At 35.2% G+C, this 20,321-nt stretch overlaps 6 protein-coding genes and 1 non-coding gene across 8 annotated transcripts in view; 3 read left to right on the plus strand and 4 right to left on the minus strand.

Annotated features, from left to right (window-relative positions):
* Positions 1-346: 346 nt before the first annotated feature.
* Positions 347-2,987, minus strand: LOC9328184 (protein MRG2). Its single transcript, XM_021014627.1, has 10 exons — positions 2,623-2,987; positions 2,466-2,519; positions 2,348-2,361; positions 2,025-2,170; positions 1,675-1,715; positions 1,460-1,564; positions 1,300-1,379; positions 923-1,092; positions 714-798; positions 347-628 (listed from the first exon to the last, which is right to left on the minus strand). The coding sequence occupies exons 1-10, from the start codon at positions 2,830-2,832 to the stop codon at positions 550-552; spliced, it is 984 nt and encodes a 327-aa protein (XP_020870286.1). The 5' UTR covers positions 2,833-2,987; the 3' UTR covers positions 347-549.
* Positions 2,988-3,236: 249 nt separating this feature from the next.
* LOC9328185 (protein DEHYDRATION-INDUCED 19 homolog 2) lies at positions 3,237-5,141 on the plus strand. The gene is made up of 4 exons (XM_021014628.1): positions 3,237-3,509; positions 3,716-3,858; positions 4,410-4,487; positions 4,583-5,141. The coding sequence occupies exons 1-4, from the start codon at positions 3,428-3,430 to the stop codon at positions 4,940-4,942; spliced, it is 663 nt and encodes a 220-aa protein (XP_020870287.1). The 5' UTR covers positions 3,237-3,427; the 3' UTR covers positions 4,943-5,141.
* A 65-nt stretch (positions 5,142-5,206) lies between these two features.
* Positions 5,207-5,279, plus strand: TRNAK-CUU. The gene has a single exon. It is a non-coding gene; the product is annotated as a tRNA-Lys (tRNA).
* A 1,509-nt stretch (positions 5,280-6,788) lies between these two features.
* Positions 6,789-8,340, minus strand: LOC9325483 (60S ribosomal protein L19-1). Its single transcript, XM_021013170.1, has 5 exons — positions 8,177-8,340; positions 7,684-7,806; positions 7,269-7,582; positions 7,115-7,182; positions 6,789-7,031 (listed from the first exon to the last, which is right to left on the minus strand). The coding sequence occupies exons 1-5, from the start codon at positions 8,286-8,288 to the stop codon at positions 7,004-7,006; spliced, it is 645 nt and encodes a 214-aa protein (XP_020868829.1). The 5' UTR covers positions 8,289-8,340; the 3' UTR covers positions 6,789-7,003.
* An 816-nt stretch (positions 8,341-9,156) lies between these two features.
* LOC9328186 (exopolygalacturonase clone GBGE184) lies at positions 9,157-11,103 on the minus strand. The gene is made up of 4 exons (XM_002892078.2): positions 10,804-11,103; positions 10,403-10,705; positions 9,787-10,290; positions 9,157-9,693 (listed from the first exon to the last, which is right to left on the minus strand). Exons 1-4 carry the CDS (start codon positions 11,008-11,010, stop codon positions 9,439-9,441), a joined length of 1,269 nt encoding a protein of 422 aa, XP_002892124.1. The 5' UTR covers positions 11,011-11,103; the 3' UTR covers positions 9,157-9,438.
* A 1,210-nt stretch (positions 11,104-12,313) lies between these two features.
* On the minus strand, positions 12,314-16,228 carry LOC9328187 (endoglucanase 1). Of its 2 annotated transcripts, XM_021013319.1 has the most exons (9): positions 15,078-16,228; positions 14,975-15,011; positions 14,476-14,682; positions 14,192-14,392; positions 13,915-14,007; positions 13,652-13,813; positions 13,464-13,569; positions 13,174-13,337; positions 12,314-12,779 (listed from the first exon to the last, which is right to left on the minus strand). In XM_021013319.1, exons 1-9 carry the CDS (start codon positions 15,224-15,226, stop codon positions 12,459-12,461), a joined length of 1,440 nt encoding a protein of 479 aa, XP_020868978.1. In that variant the 5' UTR covers positions 15,227-16,228; the 3' UTR covers positions 12,314-12,458. The 2 variants fall into 2 exon arrangements, with proteins under 2 accessions (XP_020868978.1, XP_002892125.1); XM_002892079.2 differs by having other exon boundaries at positions 14,975-16,225.
* A 2,574-nt stretch (positions 16,229-18,802) lies between these two features.
* The window catches only part of LOC9328188 (probable pectinesterase/pectinesterase inhibitor 7), a 2,309-nt gene continuing 790 nt past the window's right edge, over positions 18,803-20,321 (plus strand). Inside the window, exons 1-2 of the mRNA XM_021013173.1 lie at positions 18,803-19,892; positions 20,186-20,267. Of these exons, the coding sequence (XP_020868832.1) occupies positions 18,848-19,892; positions 20,186-20,267 (1,127 nt within the window). The 5' untranslated portion in view covers positions 18,803-18,847. The remainder of the gene's footprint in view (positions 19,893-20,185; positions 20,268-20,321) is intronic.

Genomic DNA, 20,321 nt, shown 5'->3' on the forward strand with positions numbered 1-20,321 from the left:
TTAAAAATAGTAATATGCTTTTTATCATCCCATGTGATTTGATTATTTTGAACTCATTGGTAACTGATACAAATATTATTTGCTCATCATCCCATGGGGTTTGATGATTTTGAACTCATTGGTATATAATTTTGATTACTATTATTATTTTATGATATACTACTCGAGTAGACCATTATTCCTTGTCATAAAATGGTAATTATATGCTTAAATTCAAGAGATTTGAATTCATACTATAGAATGTTTTTTTCTGTATATTCAAAAAATCAACTCTGTAACAAATTTGAAAATCAAGACAAGTTACTATGTTCATAAATAAATGGAAACGATAATTGAAAAGGAGAAGAGATAATTAAAAATGACTAATGTTTTTTTTAATTAGTTTTTTAAAACGCCGAGACAAACACGATAACGACGTTTAAGTGCTTTGAAAATCGAGACCGAACCTATATAATAGTTCTTAGGTCTCGTTACATACGATACAATAATACTACAAACAGAAGATTCGCTGCACATACTTACACGTCATTCGGCACACAACACAACACCCTAATCTTCTTTCTTCTCCATTTCTTCCACTGCTTTGTATGCCGATACAAAAAACACACTCTGATTCTTCCTCAAGAACCTGCGTTATCATCTGGTTTTTGTTATTTGTCTTTAAATACTTGTAAAAAATGTTAAGCATTAAGTAGGAGACAAGAAGAAGGAACCTAAGAATATCAACAAAGTTGTCCTGCAATTCCTTCAATGTCTCTTCTGCCATATTCACATGTGCTAGCAACTCCGGCAATTTCACTGCAAAACTCAATATTTAGGCTTTCATAACGGTGGACTTGGTGTGTGTTTCTATAGGTTTGATAAGAACTAGCAAATCATTCAGGATATAAAATGGTGTTTATACATTAAAAGAAGGGCTTACCAAAGAGTCGTAACAAATGCTCTGCTCCGTACACAGTTGAGGGAGAAACATCCGCTGATACAGATTCCTCGTATTGCTTCCGTTCATTGTTGTAAAGCAACATCACCGGTAAAGCTTTGTCAAAGTAGCAACGCAAACCTTTGAGAATTTCCTCTAATGAATCAGTTACCCTATATAGACTCGCAAAAGAAAGTAATAGATATATATCAGAAGCTTGGAATACTCTTATCCGTCATATAAAATCTGGCCACTATCGATGGAGCATCAACAGATGATTTATACTCTCTTAAGTATATGAGAACAGCAACAAAGGAGATTAACACTTGAAGTGTTGGAAACTGACAACGGAAAGAAACTATAATCCACAAAGAGCTTACCTGCTATGTTTCTTCATTTGGCTGTCAATGTACTTCTTCAAGATGTCATCCACATTTGGAGAACGCGGAAGTTGCACAAGCTGCTCAGATAATTCCAAAACATGAGTTAAGCTAAATTCCTTAATATATGGACCTAAGAAAAGCATATGACATTCATTACCTTCTGCATCTGAGTAACAAATTCATAATCGTCAATTAGTTGCTTCCTTAATGCGGGTGGAATATTGAAACTTAAGAGATTGTCAGAGGGAACCACATTCTTCTCCTGAATTCAGCAAACAACAAGATTCAAGTAAAACTCCCCTAATAAAAAAGAACCCTTGATATTTGGAAGCTGAAAGATTACGCAAATACATCCACTAATGAAGCAATTACCGTATCAACAGAATCTTGCTTCCGCTTTCTTCCTCTAGCAACTGCAAAAATTAAGAAAACATTGGACAAAATATCAGCTGACACAATATTCATGTCTGTCATATACTCATAAATGCAGTAACGGAACGAGTAAACCTGGCCTCATTACAGCATTATTAACACATCAACAATAAAAGATATGTATGTATACTTTAATCTCTACAGCTTCTACTTAGTCGACAAAGAATAAAGCAAGCAAGACCAAAAGAGAGTCCCTGATGATACAGACTTTGAATACCCAAGAAAGCAGCAAGAAAGAAGTTCATCAAGACAAGAATATGTAAAAACAAACAAAGAAGAAGCTGACTGACCATTAGGGCTTCTAGGTTTCATCTTTGAAACTCTCCAAGCCATAGCACTCTTAATTCCTTGCTGCTTCAAACCCTGTTCCTTCTGTTTCTCAATATTCTCCTCTGAATGTTTCAACAGACAGTCCAGACTTATCCATTCGTCCCAACTATCATTGTATAAAAGAGATACAAGAGTCAGTCAGACCTTTGATATTATCAAAAAATTGAAACTTGGCAAACAAAATCAGTAAATCACCATATGAAAGAATTCCCTTATTCATAAATAGTTTAAAATGATTTCAAACCGATAAGAAGCCAGTAAGTATATTAAAGGAAGCTCTAACCTTTTGTTCCAACCCTGCCAAAGAAATAAATTTACATCTTCAAAACAAAAGATAGAAGCAAAATAGCTCAAAAGAAATGATTTTATTTAACTTTTTGATTCAACATATTTCTACTTACAATGTAATGCACAAAATACTTCCATTCATTGTCTTTATATTCAACTTTAAGAACCTGAGAATATAAAAAAAAAAAAAAAAAAAAAGGAACACACATAAAGCTCACAAGCAGAGAACAACCCACTAATTCAAGAATAGAGAGAGTGTGTTTGACTTACCTTGGCTTCGTAGAAGCAATCACTGTGTTTGGCTAAAACTCTCTCTCCTTCTTCGAAGTGACCGGGAGGAGCAGGTAGAAGAAGAAGAGGCAAGTCTTCTCCGTCACAATCGGTGTTGGTCTCTGTATCAGAACCAGAGTCCCGTCGTGTGTCTCCGATGAAATCAACGGTTGTAAGATCCGTCTCGGCGGCGGCGTTAGGGCTTCCCATCTCAAAAAAGAGAGTTCTAGGGATTGCAATGGCGGCTTAAGAGAGAGCCCTTTCGTCTTCTTCCACGGCTTGTCTCACGTCGAAGCGACAAAGGTAAATGACAAAAAAAACTCACTCAAATTTGTTGAATCTCAACGCGGCTTTGTCTGAAAATTTCCGGGAAAATTGGGGATTTTTCTATGTCAGAATCTCAAATTTCTCAGATTTTAATATGGGCTTTTCTAATTAGGCCTTAAGCCCATTTAAATAATTTCAAGGCAGGCCTTTACTGCTATTAACTTGGGGAGCAATGCAACAACATTAACATCCTTACAAGAAAAAGACAGAAACACCCCAGAGGTAGCTGAGAAATTGGCTCGGTACAACTGAAGGGTATAATAGTAATTTAGCTTACCACCACCCGAAGTATTCTTGTCCATTAAGTCTCGGCGGATTAAACAAAAAAAAAAAAAGGTCAGGCCTTTGGAGGTCTCGGTAGTTTCTTGACATTTTCTGTATCTCACACACAATTGGGTATTTAGCTGACACGACGAAGGAGGTCGCAATTATCTGAGATTTTTATAAAAGCTCCGATTCGTGGAGATTCATAAATCAGATGGAAGACGATATGTGGTGCGTTAGCTCATCTGGTTCTTCAAGAAGCTATCGATCAGAAACTGCTGCTAAGTATCAATCAGGTTTATTATCAATTTTCTAGGGTTTATGATTTAAGATTGGTCTGAATTGGGTTTCGATTGAATTGGGTTCTGTTTGGTCTCTTTTGGTTATTGGTCGTTAAGTTAAAAATCGTAGCTTTACGTTTGCTTTTAGATGAGAGAAGACTTTTTTTTTCTTAATGGGTTTTTACTTTTGTTCTCGATTTAATTAGCGGCAAATATTTCAGGGCCTTATCTAGATTTGGAAGAGTTTGAAGAAGTTGACGATATAGCAGTGGAGTACCCATGCCCGTTTTGCGCGAGTGGTTATGATATAATTGAATTGTGTCACCATATCGACGAAGAACATCATCTTGAAGCTAACAATGGGGTATGTGAATTCACTTCCTGTCTCTCCTGCGTTTTCCATTTCACACTCAAGCTTCACATGAAGCAGTTTATACAGCTTAGTTATTCGGATTGTGGGAAACATGGCTTCAATCTATAGTTTGATTAGGATTTGTTTAGATTGATGTTTTGAGAATCTGATTGCTATTGCGAATAGTTTCAAAAGAGAAACATGCCACTCCTATCTTAGGTTACTCTTTGAGTTGACATAACTCTCCATTGATCCGTTTAAGGTTTTAGGATATTACATTTTTTTGGCTTTACATGTTTTCTTTAGAGAGTAGGTAGTGAATTCTTGGACCTGAGTTAAGTAGGACTGTTTTGATTGATGCTTTTGGGAATCCAATTTCAGTTAAGAATAGTTTCAACGATCTTCAACGAATATTAAGTCTTAAAATCTCTCTTGTTGAAGTATTGATTGGCTTCACGATTTCAAGAAATGAATATTTAATGGTGTGATGGAACATTATTTTTCTGGTTCTGTGAATATTCATGTGGTAACATCATCTTACAATTTGTTTGTGGTTTTTGTAGATATGTCCTGTTTGTAGCAAAAGGGTGAAGATGCATATGGTGGATCATATAACATCACATCATAGAGATGTCTTGAAGATATCCTTTTTCATTCTTTTCAAACCTTTTTAAGTCAAATTTCCGTCTCTATAATGAATGTGATTTATTTGAAATTCCTTGACCGATAACTTTACAGTGAGCAGAAGGAAATGTCGTACAGGGAAGATCCATATTCATCTGATAAATATTTTCAACCTCCTCTTGATGAGTCGCCACCATCTATGAATCGTCATCATCGTACCTCTAATTTTGTTGTTTCCGATCAATTTTTATCGTTCATCGACAATTCTGCGTTACCAAATCAGACCAAGCTTGTGCAGCCTGATTCAAGTGTAGAAAACAAGAATCTGATTAAGGATTCGTCAACAGCAAAAGAAGGGACATCGTCGTCTCCTTTATCGGATAGTGATAAATTGGAGAAGGCAAAGAAGTGTGAGTTTGTACAGGGACTATTGTCATCAGCCATGTTTGGTGATGAATGCGACTTCTTCTGAGTAAAAAAAAGTAAAATAAAGATGTGAAGTCGCCAATGGGGAAGGGCAGGTGATTGTCATTGTTGTAATTTATTAAGCTCTATTTATATATGCATCTTTTTTACAGACATAACACTAGCTTTAGTCTTATAATATAAGCTGATGAGTTTTCCGTTTGTTTCTTAACAAGATTATTATCGCAGAGCACCGTCCTTGCAAAGTTCTTTCCTGCATCTAGTTAGATTTGGGTATCAATATAACAATAGTGTGCTATATAGTCAACAAGCCCGTCTAGCTCAGTTGGTAGAGCGCAAGGCTCTTAACCTTGTGGTCGTGGGTTCGAGCCCCACGGTGGGCGATATAACTTTATAAAAGCATGCTGTTTTTAACACGCTAACGAAGCCAGTTACCACAACGTTGTTTAACTTACCACTGCTTTATATAATAACCTCAGAATTTTGTCCAATTGTCCGTATTAATATCTTCAACGCATATCCAAAATCACACACATTGACTATTGGTGGTGTCATGGTGTGTGTAAATGTGACGAGACTATATTTATGGAAGTTTTTGAGACTTTTTTCTTCGTCTAATTGTCTTGACAAACACATATTCTCTCCTAATATAATAGTAATAAAACAAGAAGAAGAACATAGACTCATCTCCCCTTAAAAAAAAAAAAAGGGGAACATAGACTCGCATATGAGTTGTGAAATACTTAAGAGGGAGGCTTTATGAGGGACGGAGCTAATCAATGGGTAGGGGGGTCAGCTGACCTCCATCAAATGTGATAATTTTTTAATTATAAGGTAAAATACTAATAATTATTAGATGTTTTGCAATAATAGATCCATGTTGACTCCTACGCCACATGATCATTTTCGACTTTTGACCCATTCATTTTTCTTTTTTATTTAACATTAATTTTCTTTCCATTTTGTTTTGTGTTTTCCTAAGAAATGATTATAAAATATCTAATATTTTCTTAGATATTAATAATTTTATTCTTATTAGATATCCTGTTTTATTTTTTTTCGTACCTTGTTTTCAAAATTCTTACATATATTTTTGTAAAAGGTCATAAATCAAGATACATATAACAACTAATTAATCTCCACAATATACTATAGATTTGGTAAAAATTTATTTTGAGAAAAATACTTAACATAACTGAATGTAAAATAAAAAATATGAACTACGTGTATCATTTATTAAAAAATGAAGCATTTTGAAAAAACTTATATTAAAAAACTTAGTTTTAGTTTTTGGTGAAAAAATAAATTTCTCTAGGCCATTTAAACAATAATTTATATTTTGAATAAATCATTAAATATTAATATATAATTAAATTAATTAATCAAATGATTTTTTAAAACAAAATTTCTGGCTTTATCTAAAAGATAATGACAATATACCATGTATTGTAAAAGCTAGAAAAAAACATGGGAGTGGGTGGTTGTTAGTAGTGTTCAATGAATTGGCGCTTACAAGTTGGTACGTAATACCTCCACTGATGTTTTTTTCTTCTGACAGTGATGTTTTTCATATGTTACTCTGAAATTGTTATTAGTGTTTGATTAATGTAAAGAACTGAAACGAAATATGACAGTTATTAGTATTAAATAATGCTTCTACTCAACAATAAACAAATAGATGATGCAATTGCGATTTAGTTGTCCCCAAACGTGGCTTCATTCATGCATATATTATTTTTTTAAATGGGATCAAATTGTTGTAAACATGGTTTCAATTTTCACCAATGCCTTTAAATTTCCTGACGTTGATTAGATATTCCGTTGATAGGTATAAATTAACAATTAGCGCTATGGATAGATTTTTTTAATTGTGTATGATGAACGTAAAACAATAAGAAACCAAAAAAGGAACAACTTCTTGCAAAGTAGGTTTGTTGAAACACTGTAAACTAAAAATCTGAAAGCATAAAGATTAACTGACATAAGTTATGTTCTTGCGAAAATAAAAGTTATTCCACAAACGCATTCGATAAAACATTCAAAACCTTCTTCAGAGTCAAATCCGTGAACTGATGATCGATATAGCTTCTCACTATATATCCTCTCTTCACTTCTTAGACTTCTTCTTCGGTTCACTGCACAAGCAAAGACCCATACATGATTTAGGTATCTTAACCATTTTGACACAAAACTCAATATACAACACAATTGAGATTACTCTGGAGTTTGAGCAGGTGTAGCAGCAGGTGCTGGTGCAGCTACAGGCGCAGCCTCTCCACCGGGACCCTACATCAACCAATCCACAACACATGAAATCTGTGATCATAATCAATAAATCTTATAAAATGTTAAAAAAGTTTAAAAGTTCTGACCTTAGCTAAACGCTCCTCTCTCCTAGCATGCTTCCTTTCTCGGCTAGCCTTGTTCTTCGCCCTCTTAGCCTCAAACTGATCAGACAAAGTCTTCTCCCTAGCCTTCTCAGCCTTAGACTTGTGGATACTCTCCATCAAGACACGCTTGTTCTTGAACACATTACCCTTAACACGCATGTACATGTCATGGTACATGTGCTTGTCAATCTTCTTCGACTCTCTGTATTTCTTCAACAGACGCCTAAGGACACGCATCCTACGCATCCACAGTACCTTTGTTGGCAACCTAGCTTCACGGGTACCCTTCCTCTTACCTTTTATCAATCATACAAAAGCAAGGACAAAAATTCAGGATTAAACAATGCCATTAAGCATCATGATTAACAGAAGAGATCCAGAGTGTTGAAATATATACCGTATCCAGAGTGACGACCCTTCATCTTGGCAATCTTCATTTTGCGAGCTCTGGAACGAGAGTGAATCTTGGTTGGCTTCCTGATGATGAAACCATCCTTCACAAGCTTCCTGATGTTTTGGCCTACATGAAAATTCAAACACAAGAATCAGCTTCTTAACGAATTAAAGCTATAGAAAGATCATCAACTATATAACAACAATCCTTGAAATGAAACATCATACAAATCCTCAGTCTACTAAGAAGCAGTATCAGTAATCTAATCATAAAGCTTTGATTCACGAGACAGCAAATCATAGTTCTACAAGGCCTATAACTAGAGAAATGAAACAGCAACAACACCTACAAGCTCTAAATTTGCAGATCGGAAACAAACACAGTGATTTTCAACACCTAATATCATCTACCACCGTCGCAGGCAAACACAGGACACAAATAAACGAAAGCAACGAAGGTAAAAGCTAAAGGATGAAGGAAAAAAGCAACAACGTACGGGAATTGGCCATGGAGATGTCGGAGCTTTCATTGGGATCGAGCCAAACTTTGCCCTTCCCGCACTTCATGACTGATGCGGCGAGCCGCTTCTGGAGCTTCAGAGAAACCATTTTTGCTTCTCCCCTTTTCTGGAGATTGGTGTGGCGGAGAACTGACTAGCGAACCAGACGAAAAGAATTTATATACCTCAATGTTTCTAGGGTTTCCTCCTTTTCGAGAAGTCTATTGGGCTTTAATTCTAAACGGGCTTTTTAAAAAACCCCATTATAAGCCTTTTAATGAGTGACTTTATCAATTAATTTCATTAAGGTTGAGAAACACAAATACACAATTTTAAAAAAGCATGCTTTAGACCTTATCGTTTTCTATTTAACTGTAGATTATATATGTAAATTATCATGAAAAATATTTTATAATTATGTAAGACACAATCGTTATCTTTGTAAATGAGAATTGTGTGTGTGTATTATCTTAATTGTTATATATGTAAATGTGTATAAATAACTCTTATCTTTAAAAGACTCTTATAAAATTTCACTTTTAATTCAAGAAAAAGTATATCTATATTGTTAAAATATTTAAATTTATGAATGTTGATAGTAACTTCTATAATCCGTTCATTTTGCATAACTTACAGCTGTTTATTGAAGAAGAAGATTAGAAACTGCATATTTAAAACCTTGACAACTGTCAAGTGAATTTAAGCAGGTGGAGAAAAAAATTTAAACCAAACTTCATAAAAAGGTGATTGATGGGAAACTAAAATAATCGGAACCAGATTCATAAGAGAGATTCTTGAGATGAAGACATCATTATCGTTTCAGGTACATGACTTCTGATATGCTTGTTAGTTGCTACTATTTAAGTTTAAGTCTGAGTAATATCTCAGGTAGTAATATTCTTTTCAAGTTTCAGAAATAGTTTAAGCTAAATTTTAATGCCAAGATAGAATAATGAAAGAGATATTGAGCCACTTGATAAAAAAAAAAGAAATCGGTGTCTTTAGATAGAGCAATAAAATGGTGTATACACTAATACTCACAGACGAAATTTCTAACCAGAAACTATTAGGCAACCAGCTGAAGGATCTGTTTATTTATACATTACCAAAAAAAAATCGGGAAAAAAAACATTATCAAAAGTCAAATATTCCACTGATTATTTCTTGTTGATATATTCCCAAACTAACTCACAAACAAAACAATGTTTGTGACAACTTTTGATTTTTTTTTAATAGTAAATTTTTTTATACCAAAAAGCTTATTTGGGACACATAGGGAAGCTAAGTTTTCCACCAAATATAACATTGGCGTTATCGCAAAGAGCTCCCACCAAACCGCCTGACGACGACTTCTTCTCTCCTCCTGTCTTGCCTACATAGTTCAAGTTCACGTCAACAACGTTGACTCCTTTGCACGGCACCGATTTGCTACACATAATCTGAACGATATCTTTTGTAATTGTTGTCCCTCTGATGTTCTTGAACAATATATCACTTATAGCAACTTGTGAATCCTACAAAAACACACAAAAATGAATTGTTAAGGCATATATTCAAAAGAATACTCTAAATTTTGGGTTGAGACACTCTCAGTAATATATACTTACTCCGCCTCTTGAACCGTAGTTTTGATCAATGATGATTGGGTTCTTGACACTCTGCATGATGATGTTTTCAAATTTAATGTCCACAGCCTTGCTTGGATCTGAACCACCCCATGTCTTGATCCTAAGACCATTGTCGGTCTCAACCATCGTGCAGTTGTTAACGTGGATTCCGCTAACGTCTTCCTCGTTCTTGTACTTACCAAGACTACCGACACTTAGACCGTGTCCTGGACCACAAATCACACGTTCGACGGTTACGTTGTTGGAGCCACGACCGACTGAAACACAATCGTCTCCAGTCGCGATGGTACTGTCGAGGATGCTAACGTTGTCTGCATTGCTCAAATGGATACCATCGGTGTTGGGACTTTCAGCAGGTGCGATAAGCTTAATGTTTTGGATGTTAACATTCTCAGTTTTGACTAAGAACATGTGGAAGGCCTTCGCGTTCACCGAGCTTATGCCATTGATTTCAACATTTTTCATGTTCCTGAATTTGAGAGACTGAATGTATACATACATATGTGTCATTAATTATTGCAAATAAATAAATATATATATATATATATATATATATATATGTGATTTGATATTTTATATAGTTATTTGTTCTTACCGTTGGAGGAAGATTGCATTGGACCTTTTTGCCACAACCATCTGCTTTCCAGACAGCTTCACCTTTCCCGTGGAATGTGCCGGTTCCGGTGAGGACGAGATTGTCGACACGTTCGAACAAGAACCATTCGGGAGTTGCGTACCCGCTGGTCGTAGCGATGATTGTGCCTTGAACATTGACGGTCACTTTGCTCTTGCATGGACCGGCGAAAATGACTGGACCAGCCAAAAATTGTCCCTTAGGAACTAGTAGCGTTGCTGGTACTGGACTATCACACACTTGGATCCATGTGTTCAAAAACGCCTGCATGGATGTTATTGGACCAATCGTTAGAATGTCACATGCAATTTACTATAAATACTCAAAAAAGATTATGGATCGAAACTGAAACTAAATTTTACCTTAAAAGTATTGGTGGAACCATCTCCTACGGCTCCAAACTTAGTAATATCATAGACTGTGGGGTTACCGGAATTAGCGGCGAGACCACGGCGGCCGCCGAGATATTCACCATTAGCCACGCAAGAACCAAACACCAAGGCCATTAGAATCAATGAACCTACGTTAATATTGTTTGCCTCGGCGACCAAACTTCTTGCGTTAGCCATGGTGATAATATCTTTATTATTTTTTTGCTTTTTTTGTTCTTTTAAAAGAGTGTTAACAAATTTAAAAGTGATTTGCTCATAGGAGGATTCATCATGTTTTTATAGCGTTAGTTTGTATGCTATTTTTAGATTTGAATCCTTTTAGAAAGGTATTGATATTAGAGTGTGTGATTCCATCTTCTTTTGCGGATTGTTGACCCCAGTCTTAGGTTGTAACGATTTCCAATTTTACCGTAACTTTTTATATATCAAGCAAAAAGAAAAAAGAAAAAACGGAATCTATTGATTAAGTGGTTGAGAATGATCAATATTACTCGGTTAATTATAAAACAATCTAAAATTGCAAGCAATTACTACAACTTGGTATTTGCCAAAAGGCCCAAAACCACCAAATTTTTTTGTTTCTTTCTCAAAATTCTGTGTATATATATATATATATATAAAATAATGTTTTGTTTGTTGATTATGTTCGGAGCGGCATAGCTAAATAATTATTCTGTAATTATCTTTAAATTATTGATGTAAATGAAACTGATATTTCTCATAAATAAGATTGGTAATCCACAAAATGATAGACAATTTTACATGTTTACCAATTATACTTTTTGGAATCATGATGATGTAGATACCAATTGATATGCCATTCACAATAAAATCAGTAACAAATCAGTGATTATAAAACACAATCCTCTCCTCTATCAATCAAAATTTAAATTACGTAAACGTGAACTTAGTTCTGTCATAACAGAGACAATGACAGCTTTAATCGACCCATCTCTCTCTCTATCTGGTCAATTGCTCATTGTATATTACTCACTCCGTTTTATAAAGAGTGTCGTTTTAAGGTTTTATTTTTGTTTCATAAAGAGTGTCGTATTAGGTTTTCAATACAAAATTTAATAATTTTTTATGTTTTATGACTATTAGTATTCTGCAGATTGTTTTACTATTGGGCAGATTATGTTTAGGTATATAGTTAATGATGTTTTTGTTTAGAAAAAACAAAAAATTTAATGTTTTCTTAATCTGTGTGCAAAACTCTAAAATGACACTCTTTGTGAAACAGAGGGAGTATTTTCTAAATAAATATCCTTTATCGTGACTAGAGAAAAAAAAAATCCTCTTCTCTCTCTCCTTTTGCATGGTAAACGGTAGTTGTAGTTTGTATTACAAGCAGTAAATGTATATATATATATATATATATATATATTTTTGGATCACCATCTCGTTTATAGGTTTGGATGTTTTATCAATTTCACTCATATTTTTTTTTGACTAATCTCATTTCAAAGACCCATTCCCGTTTCTTAATGCTACTTTTTCCAATTAGAAAATAAAAATAAAAATTCCACATCATCTAAAACATTATTCAGTCGGATCGGACAATCTTGGCCATTCATTTATAAAATAATTACTACTAAATAACATTGTAAACCCAACAGTTGGCCTTAGGATCGAGCAAGACAAGCCAAAGCTCCAACAAGTGGAGCGTTAATGTAAGTTGCTGGCTCGGACCGTCCATAGTCGGACCGTTCGTCAGGGAATTGGTCGTTCTGGTCGGGACCACCGACGACTGCACCGACTAAGTCGTTAGGGTTAGGAGATTGAGAGGTAAACATGGAGAAGCCATCGTGGCACTGGATCCTGGTCGGGTGGACTGCAACGGAGGGGAGAGATGAGCCACGGTGGTGAATCCGACGTGGATATTTCAGACCATAACCAACCATGTATGACATCTTCAACGGGTTGTCTCCAAGTAGATAATCCACCTGGAGCATATATCACATGAATCAGTTAATTAAGCAAACACTACTCTTTCAATTTTATATTGGGATATTAATTAATTCATGCTTTAGCAAAAGAAAAAAGAAATCATCTTTTCTAATTATCTTTATAATAAACTATAGATTCTTTTATTGGTACGTTGCAGTCTTGCAGATGGTGTTACATTTATTATGTGCATTAACTGAAAATTACTTGATAGTCAAGTTTGATTTTGACATCCAAAGTATACTAAAAGTATAAATAAATAAACCTTTTTAGGATAAAATCCATGAAAATGTTCTTTTTGGGCAAGATTCAATAAGTTTGAGATGCGTGTAATTTTGTAACACTCATCGATTTACAAAAAAGTTTGGATCAGTATTGTGTGTTAAAATGAACCTGTTTCCTGGCGATTGAGCGGAGGCGGGCAGGGGTGACGACGGAACCACCGCAATAAGCGACAGTGCGAGCAGAGGTTAAATATTTGGCGTAGGTCAATAGCAAGAACGATGTAGACGTCACGTATTGCATGTTGCTCTCACCCATCTTGAACAATAGCCCACCTATACAAATACATATATCTTCAAATAATTTCATAAATTCCTTGATCTAAAATTTCAGTGAGAAGATTAGGGTATTTATGTAAATAATGAGAAGATGAGGGGTCAATATCTTATGTATGCAAAAACCTGGGGTGTATTGGGAAGAGGAGGCTCCTGGTAAAACAGAGCAAATGAAACTATCAGCATGCTCTTTGTATTCTTCAAGTGACTTCACTTTCTGAATCAGAAACTCCTTGAAAAAACAAAATCACACAAAAAAAATGTTTCATAAAAATTCAAGAACCAATGGTCTCAATTTTGAATCTTTGTATAACCTTGGAGAGAAGGATTCTAGCACCAACGTGCTTATTATCCCAACTAAACATGTTATCAAACTCATCAGCTCCAAGGATTTGTCCATTAGCTTTGATGTAATTGAGATATGTTGGGTTATTTGTTGCTTTGTGTAACCAAGCAGCTCCCCATAACAATTCGTCCTGAACCAAAAAAAAAAAAAACAAATCAATTTAATATCAGTTTCTTTTGTAACAATTTAAATTAATTTAGATCCAACGTAAGAAAATTTAAAATGTTGAACCTGGTAGCCAGAGTAAGAACAGTAGAATGGACAAACTTCTGGGGCCAGACCTGCACTGTAGGGTCCTCTGTATTTGTCCGCAAATGTAAAAACCTTAAAAACCCACAAATGCAATTTTCCATTAATGCTCACACTGAAATTTCATAGTCTTTATTTAATTGCCACATGATTATCAAATGAAGAATATTTCACCTAATTACAAAACTTGAAAATATATGAATACTAAAAGAAGAGTATTTTTATTAATTGTGAAAATGACAAATTTGTGCTTATTTACCGTAATGGCTCGTTGGAGGAGGAGATTGGAGTAAGAAGGATCGCATCTCCCGAAAACAATTGAAGCAGCGGCAAGAGCGGCAGCGATTTCACCGGCGATATCAGAACCAGGATTGTTCTTGTCGACTTTAAACACACTTCTTGGTGTATCCATGTCTTCTGGTCTCTCCCAACACGCATGGTCCATGTTAGGATCACCAACCTATGAAAACGCTAACGTTAAACCACTCTGTTTCCAAAAGTTTGCATTTTTTTGAGAAGAGAATGTAGAGTAAATTAAGAAACCTGAACATAAATGGTATCAGGATGTGAAGTGGCTTTGAGGAGAAAGTCAGTGGCCCAACGAACTGCGTCTTTAGCGTTTGGTAACTCAGATTTCATGAGACCACCAAACTCAATTAAACTCCATGAGAGCATTGTGGTTGTGAATGCCATTGGGAACCCAAACTTCATATTGTCCCCTGCATCGTAGTATCCTCCCACCAAATCCACCTACAAATTAAACCCATTCACACAAATTAGACTTTCCAAAAAAAAGATGTAACTTAGTTTCTCTGTTTTAACCTAAAAACCATAATCACAAAAATTAGGGTTTCAATTCCTCTGTTTTATGCAACAACCCATAAAGTTTGGACCTTTTGATGATATATGTAAAGTTTGAACCTTTTGATGATATTTGTTAAGTTTTCACCTATATTGCCAGCATTCATGTTAATCGAGAACAAACCCATTTCACATTTTCCATAAAAGCAACAAAAAAGCAAGAGAAAGTAGTGTCATTTACGTTGAGGGCAGAACCATCAGAGAGGCCAGAGTTACTTCTCCAAGTCATCCTCTGGTTTGGAGGAAGCTTTCCGGATCTTTGACCTTCGAAGAAGAGAATGGACTTGGAGAGAGCGTCTTTGTAATTGTGGTTGTCGAGGTGGTGACGATGGTGGATGCTAGAGCGAGAGGAAGAGGACGAGAAGCCATTGGTGATAAGCAAGAGAAAAGAGAGACAGATGATGAGTCGAGAAGAATAGAGATAGAGAGCCATTTCTCTAGAGATGGGAAGAGAAAAGAGAAAGAGCTTTGGTTAGCCAATCAATGTGAAGTGTGCAGCAGAGGAAGCTTGCTGCTAGGTGAGCAGAGGATTAGCTCTTTATATAGAGAAAAGATTTGGTTTTATCTTTCATCACTTTCCACCTTCTCTCTCGTTTTGCTAAACCGGTTAGTTAGTCATATGAACCGAACAAACAGAAGTATTAATATTTTTACCAGCTAGGTGACAAAAACTAAACACACATTTCTAATTGTGTATTTCTAATCAAGTTATTTGTTAATTAGCATGATTCGTAAGTTGTTCACTTAATTAGTTTTTAACAAAAAGTTAACTTTGAAGGATCTTGTAAATCATGCGTGCTCATTGTTAACACAATCTCGAAATCGTAAAAGTTTTTTGTAATCATTCACCCATACCGAATTCAGTTGAAACATTTAAGTGTTCATCAAATATGGTAGAACAAAAAAAAGAAAAAAAAACGTCCGGTCAATTTTACGTGGTAATGACCAAAATAATAATAATGAGATATGCATATGCTTTGTCAGACCAACAAAAAAAAGAAAGAGATGGAGCTTAGAGAGCGAAAGAACAAATGCGAGAGTCGTGGGCATTGTGTCCAAACTAAGAAATAATCAAGGGGACAAACGTATAACGTAAAATAAATGGGGGGTCTCTTGGTAATATTTGGTAAATTTGCTATTGTCCGTACGCATGATTCGGCTCCTTGAAAATGGGCTAAACGTCGAGGGCCCAACGTACAAAGTGGATAAGCCTTGCCTTCATTTATTCCTTTTTAACATTTTTCCGTTAACATTATTATTGATGCATTGCATTTGCATGCATGCACATCGGATTTTCATTATCTCAACGTTTTTTAATTGAACGCATGAATTAAAGAAATAGCTTCAATTACATTGTTTTCTACAACATTATTGATAGTATATAGGGTTGAGAAGTTGGATGTATTTTAGGAAGGGCTCCGATTTTCAAGTTTCAATAACTTCAATCATATATAAACCATAAAAAATGTTAAACTATCAAATGTTTCTACCAAATCCTAATATCATATGTTCAAAGAAATTTAAATATGAATGCATATATGGTTTCCGATAAGTATATATATATATACATATAGATATATAATAAATTGTTGAAGTTAATGAATATATATGTATATATGTGAAAAGGAGTGGAGAAGCCAAGAAAGATTAATATATAATAATGGAGATATGTACATGCTGCAGGCATGTGATGAGTCCTAGCTAGTACAATAATTTCATCGTTACATTGAATAAAATGGACCGATAGTGCCATAGAGTTATTCTATACCTTATAACCGGGCCAGTTTGACCGGCTTGTCGTTTTCTACGTTTTAGGATTCTTGCTCTCCATAACAGATACAAGTCCTGATGGTAAATCTGCGATTGTTTTGATCACTATTTACCGTCTTTTATTCATTTTATGGCTAGCCTATAAGTTTTTATTACATCATGTAAAAATGTTTTGTTTATAGTGGAGAAAAGCAAAATTTTATTTTCAGGTATAATATGAATTAACTAGTGGGTCTAACTGTCTAAGTTATAAACATCAACAATATTATCACACACAAAGAAAAACTATATTAAGAATATGCTCTGCAAATTCATATAACTGAAATATCTGGAACTGATTAGTAAAATTAAGACAAGATATATCCCATCCAACTATATATATTCCGATTCCAAAGAACATATATAGATGAAACTTTGTTCTCGTGAAGTTATTCGATTGGATTTGTGTTCACTTCGATATAGTAGTTGGGCCGATATAATCGCAACTCTTGGCCTATAATACATTGTCTACGAGTATCCAAAAGAAGAAAATAGATGTTGTCTACGGATGAGATTGGTATGAAGTAGCTGTGGTATATAACTATATATATATATATATATATCATGCGAAGATTTAAGAAATCTGGAAATTAAAAAAAATGCAACTAGATATTTATGGTATACAAATCTAGGCCAGAGTCGGTCGTTTTCGGATTTCGGACCGTTCTGCCTTGAAACTGTGTTCCATGACAATTAAATGCAACGTTTTCATATATCTGACAAAAAAAAATACTACTACTATACTAATACTTTGTTTAACAAGTTTTGATACGAAACACATTTAAATAAATTAGTGAGAACTGAGAACTAATTAATTAAAGCGCTTTACTATGAAATGTGAGCTCATCAAATCCCAACGGTTACAATTTCATTAATTACGTGCGTGTTGACATATTAAAAAGTAGTAGAGGACAACTCGACGTCGCTTCAGTTGCATCAGTCGTTTATTAAGCAGACGAAATTATAATTACGTTAGATCGTTAGAAATTAAATACAGGTACGTACAAATGCATTGGATTAGAAGTAAACACAATATTACTAGCTAGTACTCCCTCCGTTTCGTTTTAGTTGTCGTTTAAAGTTTTCTCACATAAATTAAGAAAAACATTAATTTTTCTGTTTTACCCTCTATTAATATATTTTATAAAAAAATCATTGGGCGAAACATTAAAATAGTAGGGATAAAACTGGAATTTTTACCAAACATTTGCATCGAAAACCTAAAACGACAACTATTATGAAACAAAATTTTAACTCTAAAACAACAAGTAAAACGAAACGGAAGGAGTACTATTCTAATTTTATTTTTTAAACTTTAAAGCTGCTAGCTGCTACTATACTAGGAGTATTTTAAAAGAGGGCTAATGTTAGGTTGGAATTTGGAACCATCGATACGCTTTGATCCGATAATTATTTTGAGAAAATATTTAATGCTGACAAATAATTGAACAAATTGTCAACATATTGCAACAAAGAAAACCGTAAATTAACACCTAATAATTCAATCGTACAAATAAACCTGCCCCAGGCATGGATTAACATATTTGTTCAAATAATTTTCTTAAACAGGAGTGTTGCACCCATAAAATAAAACCTAAATACCGTGTTTTGTTTTGTTTCTTTCGGTAATTAGAGAAACTGAGTGAATTGTTTAACATCATACAAACAAAATTACCTAGCAAAGTTTAATACTTCTTTGAAGTTTACATTATATAGTATAATTTATATTACATCATTTGTTTCGAAATTCCGCGCTATGATGCACTAATTAATGTCAATCAAAACTTATGTATATAGAGAGAAAAACAAAATATCATAACAGGTAAGCTGGTAACGGCTACTTCGAAACCGCATTGTTATGATAAAAACAAGAATGCGAACTACTATAAATAAATAATAATTAAATCACTCGATTATCAATCGAAATATCTTTCTTAAGATTGAATGAATTATGAACATATATATGGTTCTGCAATAACAGCTAAGCATCTTTGAATAAGAGACAGAGTTTCCGATGGTTAACTACTATTAATAGTTAAATTACTTTCTCCAAACAAACCTACGCGTTTTTAAGACTCCCAAAACGAGTTGACTCAGGATAATAATCGCATTACAATAATCATAGTTTTCATACACAAATTATAATATTAAAAAGGACCTACGTCATCCTCACTCATCATCAACACACTTATATATATAAATCACTTAACCTAAAGTTTTTATTCACATAACATTTCCAGTAACAATGGAATCTCCATTACTCATTCTCATCACACTATCATTCCTTTTTCAATCAGTTGTTGTTTCTTCACAAACTCTATCAAACTCTTCAACAATCTGCAAAACGACACCGGATCCAAAATATTGCAAATCCGTTTTCCCACATAGCCAAGGCAATGTTCAACAATACGGCCGCTTCTCTATCCGCAAATCGCTATCGCAATCGCGAAAATTCATTCGCACCGTCGATAGATATATCAAACGCAACGCTCATTTATCTCAACCTGCCGTTATCAGAGCTCTCCAAGATTGCCGTTTTCTCGCTGGTTTAACAATGGATTACCTTTTAACGTCGTTCGAAACCGTTAACGACACGTCAGCAAAAGCCTCTTTCAAAACGCTGTCGTTTCCAAAAGCCGACGACATCCAAACGCTTCTTTCCGCGGCGTTGACTAACGAGCAGACGTGTCTTGAAGGACTTACCACCGCCGCTTCTTCTTCCGCCACGTGGACTGTAAGAAACGGCGTCGCTTTACCTCTCGTTAACGACACGAAGCTCTTGGGCGTCTCACTCGCTCTCTTCACCAAAGGTTGGGTTCCAAAGAAGAAGAAACGAGCCGGGTTTGCTTGGGCCCAACCGAGATCCGGTTCATCGACCCACACTAAACCGTACCGTCTGTTCCGTAACGGAGCTCTACCGTTAAAGATGACGGAAAAAACAAAAGCCGTTTACGAGTCACTCAGCAGAAGAAAACTCTCCGAAGGTGACGGTAACGGTGATGGTGACGACGGAAGCATGGTTCTGATAAGCGATATCGTCACCGTGAGCCAAGATGGAACAGGAAATTTCACCAACATCACCGCAGCTGTAGCGGCGGCGCCAAATAACACAGACGGAAGCGCCGGTTTCTTCTTGATCTACGTGACGGCGGGAATCTACGAAGAGTATATCTCGATCGCGAAGAATAAAAGGTACATGATGATGATCGGCGACGGGATTAATCAGACGGTGGTCACCGGAAACAGAAGCGTCGTCGACGGTTGGACTACTTTTAACTCCGCCACATTTGGTACGTCACACAATCACATGTTATTAATCATAATGTCTCGAGATTTTCAATAATATTTTAATTTCTCGAGTACGTAACTAGTTGCCTTTAATTATTGTATTTTCAACTATAGGTCGAAAAGGTTAGAATTGAAAGTGGTGAATAGGGGACAAGATGCATTAATACCGAGTCTGAGTGTACTAACCATTTTGTTGATTTTTTTAGTACATAGTTGGATGATGCAAGCATTAAATAAACGATATTTTGGGGTTCAATTGATAGTAACTAATCGTGCACATTATTTTTTTATTCAGCTGTGACAGCACCGAACTTTGTTGCGGTGAACATAACATTCCGGAACACGGCGGGACCGGAGAAACCAGGCGGTACTAGGGGGTAAAAGACCAGAGCCAGAAGCTGCCTGCCTCTGGCGTCTTTGCGGATAATTTT

Source organism: Arabidopsis lyrata, assembly GCF_000004255.2.
Source record: "Arabidopsis lyrata subsp. lyrata unplaced genomic scaffold ARALYscaffold_1, whole genome shotgun sequence".
NCBI lineage: Eukaryota > Viridiplantae > Streptophyta > Magnoliopsida > Brassicales > Brassicaceae > Arabidopsis > Arabidopsis lyrata.

Coding starts and splice junctions, on each gene's coding strand:
- LOC9328184 (XM_021014627.1), bottom strand. CDS start 2,832: ATGGGAAGCCCTAACGCCGCCGCCGAGACGGATCTTACAACCGTTGAT. Junction 2,520..2,622: donor ATTGCTTCTACGAAGCCAAG/GTAAGTCAAACA, acceptor TTATATTCTCAG/GTTCTTAAAGTTGAATATAA. Junction 1,380..1,459: donor TTGTTACTCAGATGCAGAAG/GTAATGAATGTC, acceptor TTATCTGAGCAG/CTTGTGCAACTTCCGCGTTC.
- LOC9328185 (XM_021014628.1), top strand. CDS start 3,428: ATGGAAGACGATATGTGGTGCGTTAGCTCATCTGGTTCTTCAAGAAGC. Junction 3,510..3,715: donor TGCTGCTAAGTATCAATCAG/GTTTATTATCAA, acceptor CAAATATTTCAG/GGCCTTATCTAGATTTGGAA. Junction 3,859..4,409: donor ATCTTGAAGCTAACAATGGG/GTATGTGAATTC, acceptor TGGTTTTTGTAG/ATATGTCCTGTTTGTAGCAA.
- LOC9325483 (XM_021013170.1), bottom strand. CDS start 8,288: ATGGTTTCTCTGAAGCTCCAGAAGCGGCTCGCCGCATCAGTCATGAAG. Junction 7,583..7,683: donor GGGTCGTCACTCTGGATACG/GTATATATTTCA, acceptor GATTGATAAAAG/GTAAGAGGAAGGGTACCCGT. Junction 7,183..7,268: donor GAGAGGAGCGTTTAGCTAAG/GTCAGAACTTTT, acceptor TGGTTGATGTAG/GGTCCCGGTGGAGAGGCTGC.
- LOC9328186 (XM_002892078.2), bottom strand. CDS start 11,010: ATGGCTAACGCAAGAAGTTTGGTCGCCGAGGCAAACAATATTAACGTA. Junction 10,706..10,803: donor GTTCCACCAATACTTTTAAG/GTAAAATTTAGT, acceptor ACATCCATGCAG/GCGTTTTTGAACACATGGAT. Junction 10,291..10,402: donor AATGCAATCTTCCTCCAACG/GTAAGAACAAAT, acceptor GTATACATTCAG/TCTCTCAAATTCAGGAACAT.
- LOC9328187 (XM_002892079.2), bottom strand. CDS start 15,226: ATGGCTCTCTATCTCTATTCTTCTCGACTCATCATCTGTCTCTCTTTT. Junction 14,683..14,974: donor CTGATGGTTCTGCCCTCAAC/GTAAATGACACT, acceptor TTTAATTTGTAG/GTGGATTTGGTGGGAGGATA. Junction 14,008..14,191: donor TCCTCCAACGAGCCATTACG/GTAAATAAGCAC, acceptor TGGGTTTTTAAG/GTTTTTACATTTGCGGACAA.